Source organism: Parus major, chromosome 4, assembly GCF_001522545.3.
Source record: "Parus major isolate Abel chromosome 4, Parus_major1.1, whole genome shotgun sequence".
NCBI classification, from domain to species: Eukaryota; Metazoa; Chordata; class Aves; order Passeriformes; family Paridae; genus Parus; species Parus major.
Genome location: NC_031771.1, coordinates 25340630 through 25357282, shown reverse-complemented (window position 1 = coordinate 25357282; position 16653 = coordinate 25340630). Strand labels below are relative to the sequence as shown.

Below are 16653 nucleotides of genomic sequence, written 5' to 3'. Positions count from 1 at the left end.
CAGGTCAGCTGCCATCCAGAGACATGCAGAAGCGCTCCTCTTTCCTCTTAATTGAGCATAGCTGTCTTTCTGCAATAACATTTATAAATGTGACATCTTGCTGAATATTAAATGTGTCTTTTTCCTCTAACAGATGAATTCAAAGGACACTCTCTACTGCAAGCAGCCAGAGAGGCAGACCTAGCCAAAGTGAAAAAGACACTTGCTTTGGAGATCATTAATTTTAAGCAGCCACAGTCGCATGAGACTGCACTGGTGAGATTATACAGTCAATCCATTTGTTTCATGATAAATGTGCTGGTAGCCTGGAGTCAAGGAGTTTAATTTCTACACTACGAAAATACATTCATCATCTGAGACTGAGAATTTGGCACTGAACACCTTCTATACTAAAATAAAATCAGCATTATAGAAAAAACATCATATAATTTATTTTATCACTTTTTTCCTTCCTTCTAGTAGATTACAGAATCTCTCCAGACACTCTTCACCTCTTCATTTTTCACTTCTCTTGCATTTTTTCCTATAAACCTCTTATTATGTTGGTCCGTTGCTGTGATTTTTTATGGGGTTAAATTATATTTCAGTAGCCCAGTGTTTCCTTCATGTTTTATGTGAGCAAACTTGGGATTACAAATTTGCTTCATAGGATACATAAAATTGTGGTGAAAATAGGTGTACATCACAGGTTTGAAATAGTATTGACAATACCACATTAGCTGTAGAAACAGGGGTCTTTTGAGACTTTCCTGGTATTATCCTGCTCTTATTTAATTGTTTAAAGAAGCAGTGGAAGCAAAGAACACAGCCAGGATCCCAGATGTAGTGAAAACTTTGAAGCTGACGCTGATGGTATTATTAAAACCACTATAGTTATGATACTTTTTTCCAATGGAACATTTCCTTCCCAGTGGCACGTCTCAGCTGCAGGCATGCAACTGCATATTTAGTGTAGGAAACATTGTGATTGTGATCAGAACATTGCATGTTGGGTACCAAGCATCCATATGCTCTGTTTCCTCCGTGGAGGATTCAGCATCCTCGCTTGAAGTTAGAAACAAGATAGAGAAGAGAGATTTATAGGCTGAATGTGAAGACAGTGTGAAATTTGGGATGACGTTATCCTTTTCTTTCTGAGTGTATCAGCTGCTGCTATGTGGCATCTCTTTAGCTGTGTAATGATCACTTCATAGTCCTGTGATGCTCTTTGCTCTTTTCTGCCTGCTGATTCTGTAGAGGCAGCTGGAGCAAATGGGATATTTTAGCTCTATTGATGTACTTGGTTCACTGTTCACTAAGTGCTTGCAGTTTTAGGCTGCTATACATGAGATTTCCAAATTGTCTCCAGTCCAAATGAAAGGACTTGGCTTCCAGGATCAGATGAGGTTATGGGTAATCTAACTGAGCTATTCCTGCCCTAAGCATAATAAAATTTCCCATGGGCCACTGGGGTCTCAGCTGTATTAGCCAAAAAGCCAAAGCAAACACTTGACATAGGTATTAGTGTTGCTTTGAAGTTTGGCAGTATTTCAGTATTTGTTTATTTTAGGGCTTATTTATCATATAGGCAGGAAATAGAGACAGGAATATTATCTGCAAAGCCTTAAAAATGCTACCACTCTTCAGACCAAGAGTTGAGCTTAATGTTTATTTACAAAGTTTGCCGTGGCAAAATCTGGATGTGCCCTGCTGATTAACAGCAGTGTGGAAGTGTGAGTGAAAGTTACTTCATAAGGAAGGCTGAAAAGGACAAAAAATGGTTATTGGTACTAGTGCTACCTATGAACATTGAGTTTGGGGTCTGTCTAATTGTAAAGGCCATCGTTTTGCTTTTGGAAAGTTAGAGAACTCTTCCAGGAGACTTTCTACCTTCTTTGGGTTACTGGTTTAAAATGGGGTAAAGATATAAACAGAAAAGTCCAAAAGTTTCTTCTGTTTCTCGTAGCCTGCTATCTTGACATGTTCAAAATTGAAATAAGCATTTCTGGACTTGGTTTTAAAGCTGGGTATTCAGTCTTATCTGGAACCATTTTGGTAATTCCAGGCTTCAGGAATGTCTTGATAGAGCCACTATTGAGAAACCAACAAATGCCAGCCACATTTGGGAGAACAGTTATACCTAGCAAAGGGCGGTGTGGTCTCACAAGGGCAGGCATGACAACGAGAAGCCCTTTGTTGAAGGGTGTATCTTTCTCATAGCATGGGAAAAAAGATACTCTAAGAGAAATGTATTGCTTGTTTGCTTATTACAAAACCTGTAGTTGGGTGCATGACACAAATGGCCATTAACAAGGTCAGTACACATTGGAACAGAAGAAGAAACAGAGCTATTTTAAAGTCCTGTCAATTTGACAACTGCAGCAGAATTCTTTCAGACCCCTTTGGAGACCCTCTGCAAAAAGTTAGTCTGTTTCAAACTCTTTGTCTTTCCTTCCTTTGTTCATGATGTGTCAGCTTTGTCCTGATAGCTGGTTAATGTAGTTGGAACCATACTGCTATTTTTCTAAATGACAAATAGCTTTAAAATTAAAATTATTTTTCTGAGTAGAATAATTTAGCATTGATCACAAGTCTGTTCAGTATGATGAATTCGGTTTGTAAATTTTAGCAGAATAATTAAGAGGTGAAGTAATGTATCCTTGAAGTTCTTTATGATCTGTGTAGTTGAAATATGCTTTTTATTTACTTTTTTGCAGCACTGTGCTGTGGCTGCTGTGCATCCGAAGAGGAAACAAGTTACAGAACTATTGCTCAGGAAAGGAGCAAATGTAAACGAGAAAAACAAAGAGTAGGTTTCTGAAATGTTTGAGTTTCCCAAAGGCCTCTGTCATACTAGGAATGTAAAACTAATACATCACCTTTTTTTTTCCCCCCTCAAGTTTCATGACACCTTTACATGTTGCCGCTGAAAAAGCTCATAATGATGTCATGGAAGTTCTGCATAAACATGGAGCAAAGGTAAATATACTTGCATGTATTTTATTTAAGACAATGGATCAAGAAGAAGGGTTATGTTGATTATATACCACATAAGTTTTATGATAGTTACTGCTTTTTATTCTGTATGCCTTGTGCTTCTTGTGTTAACCTTGAAGTGTGTTTTATCTGAAATAAGTACAGGATCCTCAGGAATCCCATTTGAAAATTATTTCTCTCCAAGTAACTGAATACAGGCTTTAGGAGTCTACCTTACTAATTTTTAATGAACCTTGTTATAATTTCTAATAAATGTGGTTATCTAAGTACCTTGTATTGCTTTATCTTCTTGGCTGGAAAATATCCAATGGCTGGGGGCACTGACACTGAGTTCAGTATTCTAATGCTGAGTATTTCTTTGCCCTTGCTTGCTCCTTATTTTTGTAAGATTGTTTTGCTGTGCCCTTTAGCTATTATAGGTGCCAACCTAACTAAATTGTGAGCTTGTGGTGAAGTTTGCTTAGAAGCACATGGTTCAGCAAGTTGCTAAAGGTAGAGGAAGGTATAACTATATTTAGAATGTGGTTTAACCATCTCTGAGAAGTGTTTCAGAATGATCTTTCTGTAGGTTTTAGCAGCAAACTTAATATTCATGGTGATGATACATATCACTACTTCATTTTCTTCGAGACTCTTCTTGATGGATACTTTCTTTGCATTGGCTAAAATATAAAAGGTCTCCTTGTTTTTGCTTTGAATGGGGCTCTGATTACTCTTTTTGAAAGTCTTCCTCTTCATTCAGGGAGCTCGAAATTATGAATTCATTTTTACAAATTTATTATCTGTTGTATTATGTTATTGCCTGTAATAATGATCAAGTGTCACTCTTGCTGTGATAGGAGGTATGAGCAATATAGTTGTATGCACAGTTAAGTGTTTTTATTTTGAAATGATGATTTTAATTTATCATCCAGTATGAGAGCTCACTGCCAGATTTGATTCACTTCCATAACACTTTAATGGCATCATTAAATACCTTAACAATACCATGGCAGAGTAGTTTGTATTTGAGAGTCCTAATGCTCTGGTGACTACTATGTTTTGCCTAAGGAGAAACCAGGGTCAAAGTTCTTGATTATAGTCATTAAAACTATTGGTTATTATTTTCCCAGATTCACACTGTATAGAGTACCTATGCACTGAAAGTTAAAAAAAATAATTTTGCCATAGGAATAGGTATCTCATAACTTTTATGGATCTGCTTTTGCACAGGAATTCAGTACTAATGGCATTTGGGTAGGCACTGAACTGGACATACTGGACTTTCAAATGTACTCATACCAAAGTATTACCTGCTTTGAAATACAAGGAGCTTCTGTGTGCTGCTACTGTAGTCTCATTATTTAAATTAGTGCTCCCTTGAAAGTCTAGCTCAGTTATAGGTCACGTTAGGAGTAAGCTCAAAGACGGCATCCTTACTAGAATGGACCCATCTTTTTTTGTCAGTAGCATGTTCTGATCATAGCTTGTAATTCTTTTATCTCCTGAAGCAGGGGTTTCTAATCATGATCCATGAGTCACTTGTAGACTGACTAATGGTGCTGAGTGGTGTACAGTGATCTACTGTGAATGATGCTGAGTGGGGTGTTCTGTTGTTTATTCCATCAACAGTATGCAAATAGAGGTGCCTAGAGATCATTAAACCTCATTCTTCATTCATATCCCATATCCTATGTTATTCTGAGGATAGGCTATTCACATTTATGATCTAGCAAAGCACTTAAGTGCATGGCAGGAGACTAATCAAAGTTAATATTAAGTGCATCTTTCTATACTGCAGTGGATCAGTGTCCAAAGTTTCTTAGCTGTAAAACAGTAAATAGCGCACCCATAATTTTTAATGAGAGGTAGATCATTAAGGCTTTATGAGGCACTTTGAAGTTCCCAGATGGGATATGCTCAAGAGTCTTAGTTAGTTAACTAGGCATATTTAATCTCTCTAAAATGTTTGTCTTGCTTGTATATTATCATTTGACCTCTTGCTCATGCTTTGACTGTAGGCATTTGGTTCATCAGATACTCTTGACATTGGTATTTCTTTGTTTCTGACTGTTGTGACATGGCAGCTTTCATTCCTAAAGCACAATTCAGGTTTTGATGTTTTTATTTTGTTGTGTGTTGGGACGTTTTTCCTTCATGTTTTCTCTTTTTGTGTCTTGAATTGTAGTTACTTCATAAGATGTAATCAGATATATTAAAGCTCTTTAATCATGTCTGGTTGTATTTTTTACAAGAGAGGGTTCTCATGAGCTGGTGAATCTAGTCGCCCTGCAATAGCAGCCTCCCAGTGAAGATCCATTTGTTCTTTGAACTGCACCCTCCTGCTTTTTAAATACCTCTCTTCTTATTTGATGCTTCCTTCAGTGAGGTATTTGCAGTGAACAAACTGATTCTTCTTAGCTTTTGTTTTGGTAGGCTAAAAGCCTCAAGCACCTAATCTTTCCTCATAAGGGAATGTTGCCTTTTTCTATTCATCCTTCTAACCCCTTCTCTCTGCTAGCACCAGAGGAAATCTTGGAGTTCAGGCAACAAGGATAGAATTCATTCCCCCACTGCCTTCCATGCTGGCAGTTCATTACCGCTGTTATAAGTGCCTGACTAATGCATACTGGGATCATATTTGCCTTTTTAATAGAGCTGAGACAGTAGTACCCAGATCCTTTTTTCAATCTTGCAGTGCACAGAGTGTCTTGATTTTGTTAATATTTTATATTTGTGCCCTTCAGCACTATTCTCATGTGTCAAGATCATTAATGCAAATAGTAAAACAAAATTATCCCACAACCAGCCACCAAGCAGCCTTCCCTTTTTCAAAATATTAAGTTCTTCTATCAAGTGCTCTTTTTTCAATATAAAATAAAACAAAAATTTCCACTGTGATCTCATATAAAATGCTTACTGAACTGTGTATGGATGACACCTACCATGTAGGGTTTTTTCACTTTGCAGCCATTTCTTCTGTCAAAGGAGAGGTACTGTTGAAGTCAACTTTAATGTCATTCTGTTGTTAATCTCCCTTCTGGAAAGCACTGCTTACTGATTACTGAGAGAGTAACAATTTGAAAAAGATGTGTAATTAGGGCTTCAAAGAAAGTAGAACTTTCTTCTTCTGAGATTTCGTGACAAAAGGCAGACAACTGATCCACAAAATAACCAGCAATAATAGTTTTAGGAGACAAAGTCATATAAAGTGCTGTAGATTGAAAATAATTTGTGATTGTTTTAGCATTTTATAGGAAATTCTTCTGTTTTCATGAGGAGCAGCTGTGTCAGACAGCAAAAGCGAGTTCACATACAGTGAAGTATGTATGTGTAGCCTTTTCTTGTTCCGTGGAAGGGGCTAAAGCATTATGAAGACTGCTTTAGGGAATTTGGGATGAACAAGGGACGGTCTATGGCCTTGGAGCTGGATTTAATAATACATAATGTTATCACTGTGTAAATTTGGTATTTGGTGTATGTTAGTTGATAATAAACACTGAAGGATTGCTTGAATAACATGTGCTTGATTGAGACTCCTTTTACAGAAAGAACATCTGAGAACATTGATTTTTTTCTCTGTGGTGATCAGTGACAGGACTTGAGGGAACAGCATGAAGTTGTGTCAGGGGAGGTTTATGTTGGATATCAGGTAAAGGTTCTTCACCCAGAGGGTGGTGGGGCACTAGAACAGGCTCCCCAGGGAAGTGGTCACAGCACCAGCCTGACAGTTCAGTAAGCATTTGGGACAATGCTCTCAGGCATATGCTGTGACTTTTGGGGTGTCCTGTGCAGACAGGACCCATTGAGGATCCTTATGGGTCCCTTCCAACTCAACATACTCTGTGATTTGTATCAAGGGCAAGAATTAACCTACTGGCAAGCACTTAATCATAAATTGCTTATTTTGGTGTGTCTTGCTGGTCCTGAGAGCACAGACTAGGTTCTTAATTTGAACTGTGAAGAAGCCCTTGTGGACATTAGTTGTACATTGACCTGTTTTATCTAAGCACAAATTCTGTGGAAGATGCTTTCATTAACTTGGTACTTGAGTTTGTAGAAGTTCACTGTCAATTTGAAAAACAGGTGAGAAACCTTGGGATTTCTTAGAATTTTCTTCAAGAATGTTGATAATACAGTTTTTCTTTGTTTGCCTGCCCTGTTTGTGTGAGACAGCATTTCACACCACTGCTTATTTGATGTTGAATATTCTCAAAGTACCATCTGAAAAATAGAAGCAGAGCATCTTCAAAGAACCCTTAAATATAAAAAAAAATATTAGACCTGTGATCAAATCTTCAACTGCCATGATTTTATCTTTGAAGATGATCAAAATCTTTAATTTAAAAAATAATTTGAAGGTGGCAAACTAGTGAAAAAGTTTCATCCTGTTTTGTTGTATTTCTAGATAGCTGAATATTTCATATGACTAAGTTCTTGTCCACATTTATAGACACATGGGATATTAATGTATTAAGAAAGACACTCAGCTTTCTAGCAGTGCTGAAGTAAAGGATTACAGTATTGTCTAAACTGGAAGGATTGCTGGAAGGAAAGACCTGCAAGGATGCAAGTTCACTGGTATCTTGGGCAAGTACAGAGATGTAATGAATGCTCTTTAATTGTGATGTGCTGGAAAGGATACTGTTGAAGCTTTCCTTCTGCAAGAGGAAATGAGCTTTTATAAGGTCATGTCAGAGAGATAGTGTCCATATTCGTGATGGTAGCAGAAATGAATTCATTCTGCTCTCCTGGGAGGATCTTGCTTTATGCATCTTTGCATAATACAGTTATTTCTGTGCATTGGAGTAGCATATTGCCAGCCTTTCATGATCATGGATTTGCAAATGTTCACCATCTAGATCCACACAACAAACTGAAATGTTTTGGAATAACCTTGTTGTGTAACACATTCGCTTAGGACATTTCTCGGGAGAGGTATGATTTTCTCAGGGAACAGTAAGAATTGAAAAATTGCCTTTCAGAAATGTAGCAGATTCTAGACTGTGATGGTTATCATCATAAAGAACTGTGTGGTCTGTTGTGATTGACTGGTTCAACTTTTCTCACTGCTTAGACATCCAAACATCCTGACCTTAATCTTAACCTTTTACGCAGAAGAGGTAATTGTGGAACATCTGACTGGATCCTATAGGAACTTTTAGAGTGAAACTGACCCCTTCTTTTTCTGCTTTTTTCTGCTGACCTAGCTTGAAATTGTCACCAATGCCTCTTCACTCCTATGTTTATTTTTAGGCAACAAGACACAAGACAATCCTGCAAGCTTGTCTTCAGAATTAATGCAGGAGAGCAGTTAGAGCACTTGCATTGGAGGGAAGGATTCTGTGATACAAAACTGCTGGCAGAGCACAAGTTTCACATGTGATTTTTAGAATGTTCATCTTTTAGAAAGATTTCACAGAGAAACTCCTAGTGCTTGGATGCTGTTGCTTTTTGTACTGCTGTTTGTAGTGTCAAGGAGCAGGAGGGATATTTAGGGCATTTGATCTTGATAGAAAGTTGACACGAAGTCTTGCAAAAAAATGTTTCCTGAACAGATCCAAGCTGTTGAGCTGCCACAAGTGCCTGGCAGCCAAGGGAATATTGCCATAACTGTTACACTGCTCCAAGAGAGCAGCAGTGAGGGAAGAGGAAACCTCAGTAGTGTCTGATGATATATGACCATTTCCATTTTTCTACTGTGTCTGTTCAGGATAGAGAAAAGGAAATTAAGGGAAAGAGTGGAAAGGACAGAACGAAGTCTGCATTGGAAAATACTGAATAGAACAGTATCATTCTCTGAGAACCCTTATTTAAATAACTCTTTTCAGTTGATAACTGTATTCTGATTTTACATTGCATTGTGAGCAGTGGAATGACTGCATTCATGCTAAAAGGTAAAGAAATTGGATCAGAGCCAGTGTGCTGTGGAATAAAAGCTTTCAAACCTGTAATTTTTAACTCCTTGCAGAAAACTTGTCTGTAAGATAATTCAGAGCTACAGCCTTCTAATTTCAGAGTGCTTATAAAGGGGACCAAATTAATATTTATCTTTTTTGAATAAGTGCAGCTGGAACAATCTGGCTATTCAGGGCACAATTAAAGCAGTACACCTTGCATATTTCACATTTTGCCAAACAGAGTTTAGACTTCAGCTTTGAATTTGAAAAGGCACGTTTTTGGACCTGATATTAAACACTGTTTAACCCAGACATATGCCTTACCAGGTCTGATTTTTATAAGACTTTAATCTCAGTTTTGTATTTCAATTTGTAGTGCCTAAGTTGTTTTTCATTTGGAAGTAAGTCCTTTTGCTTTAAGCCTTCTTGGAGTATATCCTTTGGTTGATTTTTTGGTACATTATTGGTGAGAGATCTGCCCCAAATTGAACATACTCCAAATGAAATTGTCCTGCAAAGCCTAACTCTGCTCCTGAGGTAGAGCAGCTGCATTTGGTGCATGCATCTGTCAGCTGCAGCCCTTTTTGTCTCAGAAGAAGGTATTTCGAATGGCTGATGTTCTTCTGCCAGAAGAATTGATTGTTGGGAAAGATAATGGTTTAGAGGTGAAAGGAGACCTGGATAAGGCATATGAGATGATGGCTCTGATGACTCTGACAGTGTTCTTTTCAAATGAATATTAACATTTTTCCAGGGATGTAGTCAGTATCAAATTGTGCACACTTGCTGCTATTGCCTCTACAGTTTGTTCAGTACAGGCCTATTTAACACAGACATCCAGTATTAAATAATACATTACTTAAGATTTTCTTTTTTAGATGAACGGAGTGTTATCAGCTACTGTGAGAATCCACCAATTTCATTTCATTCTGCCTTTACCATCACTAAACATATGTAACCCCAGAGTTCTGCTTATTTCTGTGCCCTTATCAGTGGTGAAAGGTATCTAGTGTCCTGGAACAGATGAGGATCATCATCTGAACAAAGTGATGGATTTTGGACATTCAGCATCTAGTTAATATTTATGATAGTAGTAAGTTTTTTACTTGAAACAAAACTTTCAGGGCAATCCCATTAGAGTGGCATGAGCTGAACACAGTTAGAAGAGAGCAGACCTATTCTCCTGTCCGTCTTACTGAAAGAGAGGTTTGTGATCTGAGAAATTCCTGCTCTGACAGTCTGTAAAATAATTCCAGACAATATCGAATCACACTTCTCTTTATTTATTTGGTTGTTCTTTGTTGTTTTTTTTTGTGACTTGATATTGCACTATAGCAGGTATTTTACTTAAATTTTTTACTCTATCTGGTAGTAGATCTTTGCATAGTTAATTTCATTTAGTTTTAGTTAAATTTAATTTAATTATAGCATATGTGTCTTAACCAAAATGCTTTTTCACTGGTTTCATGGAAAGGTAGTAGGGTTTTCGTGCTGCATTTTAGGTGAGAAATACCAAGCAAAACCTTTGTTTGCTGTCACCACAAAGATTTTGAGAAGGTAAAAAGGTGGGTTTTATACAGTAACAAAGTTTATTATGCATGCAGTTCACAGCCTGCAATCTGTAGGCTTGGAAAGAGATAACAGGTTCTGAGTTGCTTGCAGAGAATATAGAGTAGTTCTGTATTTCATAAAGTGGTAAAAAGGCTGTTGGGCATTTGCATTTAAATTTGTCATGAATCGCTGCTAGGTACAGAGTATCTTCTTGAAAGGTTATTTTCATGGGGGTGTTTTTCCGCTTTTTAAATCTCTCTATTATTCTCTTCCCTTTTTGATAGTGCACTGGGAGAGATGCTTCCAGTTATTTAGCTGCTCTGTTCGATCTCAACAGACAGATGTGTTTCCATTATATCATCCTCTTGGAAAATGATACTCCATTTTGCCTGTTTATACAGCCTTGTATTGAGAAGAATTATATCCAGTTATTACTTAACATTCATGTGAAGGCACAAAAAGTGAGGAGGAAATGTTTGTCTCCAACTGTTTTGTCCCTCCACTCCTTCATAGAATTTTTAATTTGACATCTTTGTTTTGCATTAGTTCTTGGTAGTGGGTAATGTTGAATTATTCTACTTCTGACCATGGCAGATGATAATTTCCTTAAAAGATATAAGATCTTTGAATTGTTTGGTCAATTATTATGTTTGGTCAATTATTTGGTCAATTGTTTGGTTATTGTTATCAACAATTTATGTCAAGTTACCTCTTTCTCCTCCTAGGATAGTTTTTCTTTTCTTGCACAAGGTTGGTCTTCATCAAATTTGTTGAAAGCTTGATCACTATTTAAAATATGGTTTTGGGGATCCTCTGTTGTCTGTTAGCTATGCAAACAAATACCCTGTGTTGTTAAAAGACAGGAAAACATCTGCAGTAAATTATTTTTCCTTTGGAGCGTGTGCCAGTTTTGTCATTTGGTTTTGTTTAATTGCAGTGCAGAAGAATTGATAGATAGATTTGTATGCCAGAAAATTTTTCTTATTGCTCTTCTTATTTAGGACAGGGAGAGGTGCAGCCTTTTAATTACAACAGTGTTTAATTTTATATTTCTGCTGCTTTTTCAGATGAATGCACTGGACACCCTTGGTCAAACAGCGTTGCACAGGGCTGCGTTAGCAGGGCACTTGCAAACCTGCCGGCTGCTGCTGAGTTATGGCTCTGATCCCTCCATCATCTCTTTGCAAGGCTTCACAGCAGCACAGATGGGAAATGAAGCAGTGCAACAGATCTTAAGTGGTGGGTAAAATAAAGGCTTGTGTATTTGAACTTCTGCTTCTCCCTTTACAGCTTTGAATCTTGTTTCTTTCTCAATGCAAGAGACTTGCAGTAGTTTTCTCATCTCTCCTTTTTGCCATCAAGGGCACACAACTACAGTATGTATTGTGTGACACTTGTCAAAACATAAATAAATAGTTCTGCCCAGTTCAGTGATTTTGTGAAAATTGGGAAGAAAATAATCATCTTGTAGATCTGGAGCATGCTGCTGTACAAGGAGATTGTAGGAAGGCACATGTAGGGAGTTTTGGGATTCTTTTGATAGCAATTTCCAAGGCAGTTGGAATATTGCTGAGCATGTAAGAAACCTTTTTCCCTGCATCAGCTAACCTGTTAGGTACTCCATACTTCAGCAGTCACAAGCAGAGTGTTACTGGCAGAAAACCAGTAATAGTTGCTAAACTGTTTGAACTTTTATTTCAAATCTCTTGCTTGTCCAGTAGAGAAAGATTTTATTGTGAAAGTGCTCTGGATAGTGCTTAGATAACAATTTGTTTATATCTTGCATTAAAAAGATGAATAGATGTTTCAAGAGGGTGCCACTGTTTTTCATATATGTGCTTAAGGGTTTGCATCCTCTTACCCATGTTACATTTGAATTTTTGCAAGTACAGATAAGAATAATTGCATCAATAGCTACTACAGAGTGAGTAACTCACCTTACAGTGAGATGTGCCTGTAGTCAGACAAAGGCAAATATCCAGATAGATGAGATGACCCATGGTAGCTAGAAACTCCATTTTCTCTAAGCGTTTTCAACAATGTTACCTTAAAACAAGACAAAACAAGAAAAAAGCGTTTTACTGCAGTGCAAGGAAGGACTGTTTTGAAGTGTACCCACTCCTGAGATGTAGCTGGTTACATGGGTAGCGTTACCTGTTAAAATGAGCACGTGAATGTGTGTATGTGGATTGAGAGAGAAGAATGCTGGCACAATAATGTCAGCTTTAGAGTCAAAATCTGACTGATTTGCTCTAAAACTAAAGCTTATTCAGACATTTTGGCAATGTGAACTTGAACATCACAACCCCAGCTGCATTTTCACAAGTAGCAACAGACCAGCTTCACTCCCCAAGTTTGGCAAATATGTTGAGCACAAATTAATACAATTTAAGTATCCTAAGTAATCCTAAACCATCTTTTTCCCTATGTAGAAAGTACACCTGTGCGCACATCCGATGTGGATTATCGCTTGTTAGAAGCGTCCAAAGCTGGAGACTTGGAAACTGTGAAGGTAGGTTTGAACAGTTCATGTGAATTTCCTACTTTACATTGCTGTCCAAGGCTCATGGAAGCCTCTGCTACATGAGTTGTGAAAGCAGTGCCTAAGAGATGGTAAATCATAAAAAATATTTTTTTATGGGAAGTCATGGGTGTTTATTTTTCTTATATAAAGTAGTACATTAAGATGTACTGAGGTGTGTTTCTCTGGAGTTTCTGCTTGCTGATTCTGCCAGTCCTTCACACAGTCTTGTCTTTGATGGTATCAGATGTAGCCATAATTCTTTGAAGCAGACCCTGTGATTCTCAGAATCAAAATTTAGTAGAAAAAAGCCCTCAGGTGTATGATTCAATCAGATGGCAAGCAAATACTATTAATAGGTAGCAGACTTCATATTTTAAGCCATCCTTAATCTGAAGGTGAAGGGTCAGGCTGTGGAATCCCAGCATCACAGGAAGGTTTGATCTTGTTTTTGGTACTTGGTCTGTGGGCAAAACAGCCTTCAGATGGACTGTTGTGCTTACTTTCCCACCTTGAACTTCAACATGATATACATTAATATTCAAACAGCAGCAGTTTTGTGAATCAGCAGCTCCTTTGACTGCAAAGCTAAGTTACATGGCCTTGAACCTGGTACTTGATGATGTTGAGGTACACCCTTTCTTATACATTCGGAACATCTTCACACTGCTTCCATCATTTAAGTCTTGTTTGCTATAGAAGTACTTTCATCTGTAAATTTAGAGCTGCTATTTTTTTAACTGCATAAGTGGAAAGAAATTTCCTGATATTTAAAAAAATTTGTATAATGTAAGTGGATCACATTTTGTGTCTGGGCCTTTGAAGGTGGTAGTTTAATTATTTTCTTTCGGGTTGGTTTGTTCTGTGTTTTGGTGTTGCTGTTTGGTTTTGGGGAGTTCCTTATTTGTTAGTTTTAGTTCTGTACTAGATTTTGGGTTCTTTTATCTTCACAGCAACTTTGCAGCCCTCAGAATGTGAATTGCAGAGATCTGGAAGGCCGTCATTCAACACCACTGCACTTTGCTGCAGGATATAACCGCGTATCAGTGGTGGAGTATCTCTTGCACCATGGAGCAGATGTGCATGCCAAAGATAAAGGGTATATTTCATTACATTACATGTTCTGCTGTTCTCTGTTAATATGAGACTTATATCCCCCCTATTCATTTTGCTTCAGATTTCAGTGACTATCATGTTTTTCTCTTGAAAATTTTTCCCTTTCCTTCTCGTTCTGCATTGTTCCTGTGCTGTAAGGAGATTTACAGACCACTACAGCATACTTTGGTTTCTGGAAAAGCCATTATCAAGTACATACCTGGCACTGTAATACATGATGCTTCTCTTCCCCTTTTTGCCCAATTTGGAGACTTTGTTTTGCTTAAAAGCAGCCTTTAACTTGTTTTAGGTGATCTAAAATTAGTTTTGAATAAAATGGGGTAAAATACCAGGGTTATCTCTGGTCATTTTTCTAATTCTGTTAGCTTTTATTATTAAGTTAGTTATTTTTACAGTTAATATTCAATTAAATTATATGAACCATTTACAGGTTTTTGCATTAATTGTGAAGCAGCATGGTTATGTTAATTCTTTTACTTCGTATGTTAGATTAGTTCAGGGTGGGGAATAATAAATTTCCAATACTGGATTTTTAGGCTTACCCTGGAAGAAGTATCTTTGTATTTGGGTATCTTCCTGTATCTATCAGATATGCAATACTTATTAATAACTGCACATCAAACAAATTATATAGTGTTATGTCTTTCTTGAAATTTACACTCAAATATCCAAACTTGGAACAACTGTGAGTCTTGCAATTTATTTTTTGCCTGTTATTAACAGCATTGAAGTTGCTGTGGAAGTTGTAACATTGGGGGCTGCTTAGTATTTAAGTCTTGTGGATGAGAACTAAAGGAGGATAATTAAGTTTTAATGGATTTTTCAATAGAGAAATAAAACCATGAAAAGTGGAAAGACTGAAAGATAGAAATGATGTCTGGTAAAAGTGAGACTTTTATCTACTGATTGCATATAGGATTTTATTCTCTAGCTATTAATGCTTTCTCTTTGATTAGTGGCTTAGTACCCCTGCACAATGCCTGTTCTTACGGACACTACGAAGTGGCTGAACTCTTAGTGAGGCATGGTGCTTCTGTCAACGTGGCAGACCTGTGGAAATTCACTCCTCTACATGAAGCAGCAGCAAAAGGAAAATATGAAATCTGCAAACTGCTTTTAAAAGTATGTGCTGGAGATCTCAGATGTGTCTTTTAATGCATATATATTTTTTTTTCTGAAATTCAGTTAATGCAAAGTTAATTGCATTCATTGAATTCTTTGTAGTATCTTTGAATTAATTTTCATCTTGCAGCTGTCATATGGTTTCTTGTGTAATATCATTGGATTAAAAAGAATCATCAACAAGTGATATTTCCAGCACGTGTATTAATATTGTTAGCCAAGCAGGACAAGACTCTGAAACTGGGAAAAAACAGCTGAATTAGTATAAAAATGAGAACTCCCTACCTTGTGCTATCCATGCCTTTCTGAAGTAGTTACTGCATTTAAGTAAATTTTGGTAATACTTATGCAAGAGTGTGTTACAGAGCAATAGCGGAAGGTGGGTCCTAAATGCTGTTTGGTATGAGAGAAATATAAAACTGTTATGTTAATGTATAATTTATCAAGCTCCTGGAGGAAATGCATGTTAATATGCTGTGGCATAAATATTCATTATACTTAGAGGCGGAACCTGTTAAAAGCATGAGGTAATGCAAAGATGCTTCCAGTGAGAAACATGAGTTTGAGAAACTTAACATAAGGTCAGATCCTACCCTGGGAGGGTGAAAGGGGATGCTAGATTAGAATTTCTTGCCAATCCTATTTTCTCTTTCAGCCTTGCCTACTTATGTCCCTCTGAAGCACAGCATTTAAAATAGGAGAAAGTCAGAATATGGATAGTCTTAAAATAATGAGGACCTTCTCCAGCCACTTTTCATTTGCTGGTGCAAAGCCCCGCTATTTCTCTCCTATATCATTAATTATTTCACTTGATTACCAAGAAAGCAGAGAGAAGAATGATAGTTTGAAGTGCATCTACAACAGAAACCAAGAGACACTGAGAGATGTCTGTGGCATAGGCATGGTGTGGTGGCCTGGAAATGACATCCTAGTAGAGATGTTAGCTCAACTATAGGAACACTTGTAATCTCTCAAGCACCGTGTTGCATTATAGACACTGGAGGTCTCTGGCCTGTTCTGGTCATTCCACAGGGAATTTACCCATATTTTTTCTTCAAAGGATCCTGAATGGATGTACAACAGGAAATAGAAAAGTGCTGAAATTGATTTTTTTAAAAAATCATTCTTTCACAAGATAAGAGCTAAATACGCCCTTAAGGTGACACAGATGTAAAGTCTTTAGGTGTCTGTGGATATGTGCTCACACTGCAGTTTACTCAGGGTTTCTCCTGCTGTGTCTCCTATGCCAGCTGGCAGTATTGTCAGTTCTGCTGAGTTGTGGATGTTGAGTTTTACTCCTCTTGACTTGTGCTGCTTCTCTCCTGGTCTGTTTGAAGAAGGAAACAAAAATAAACAGGCATTTTGGAGCCAGTGTCTTTTTTTAATCACTTTTCTTTGAAATTACCACCTTCATTTTTTTCTGTGCCTTGGAAGGGGTCTCAGAACTGCCTCTTCATTCAGATATTTATTTTGGGGCATATGTGAATA

At 37.4% G+C, this 16653-nt stretch overlaps 1 protein-coding gene across 2 annotated transcripts in view; it reads left to right on the top strand.

Annotated features, from left to right (window-relative positions):
- The window catches only part of TNKS (tankyrase), a 127407-nt gene that overhangs the window by 89197 nt on the left and 21557 nt on the right, over positions 1-16653 (top strand). For both annotated transcript variants that reach the window (XM_015624747.1, XM_033513959.1), the window contains exons 9-15: positions 134-255; positions 2697-2788; positions 2880-2958; positions 11474-11645; positions 12839-12918; positions 13881-14026; positions 15000-15165. In XM_015624747.1, coding sequence (XP_015480233.1) covers positions 134-255; positions 2697-2788; positions 2880-2958; positions 11474-11645; positions 12839-12918; positions 13881-14026; positions 15000-15165 — 857 coding nt within the window. The remainder of the gene's footprint in view (positions 1-133; positions 256-2696; positions 2789-2879; positions 2959-11473; positions 11646-12838; positions 12919-13880; positions 14027-14999; positions 15166-16653) is intronic.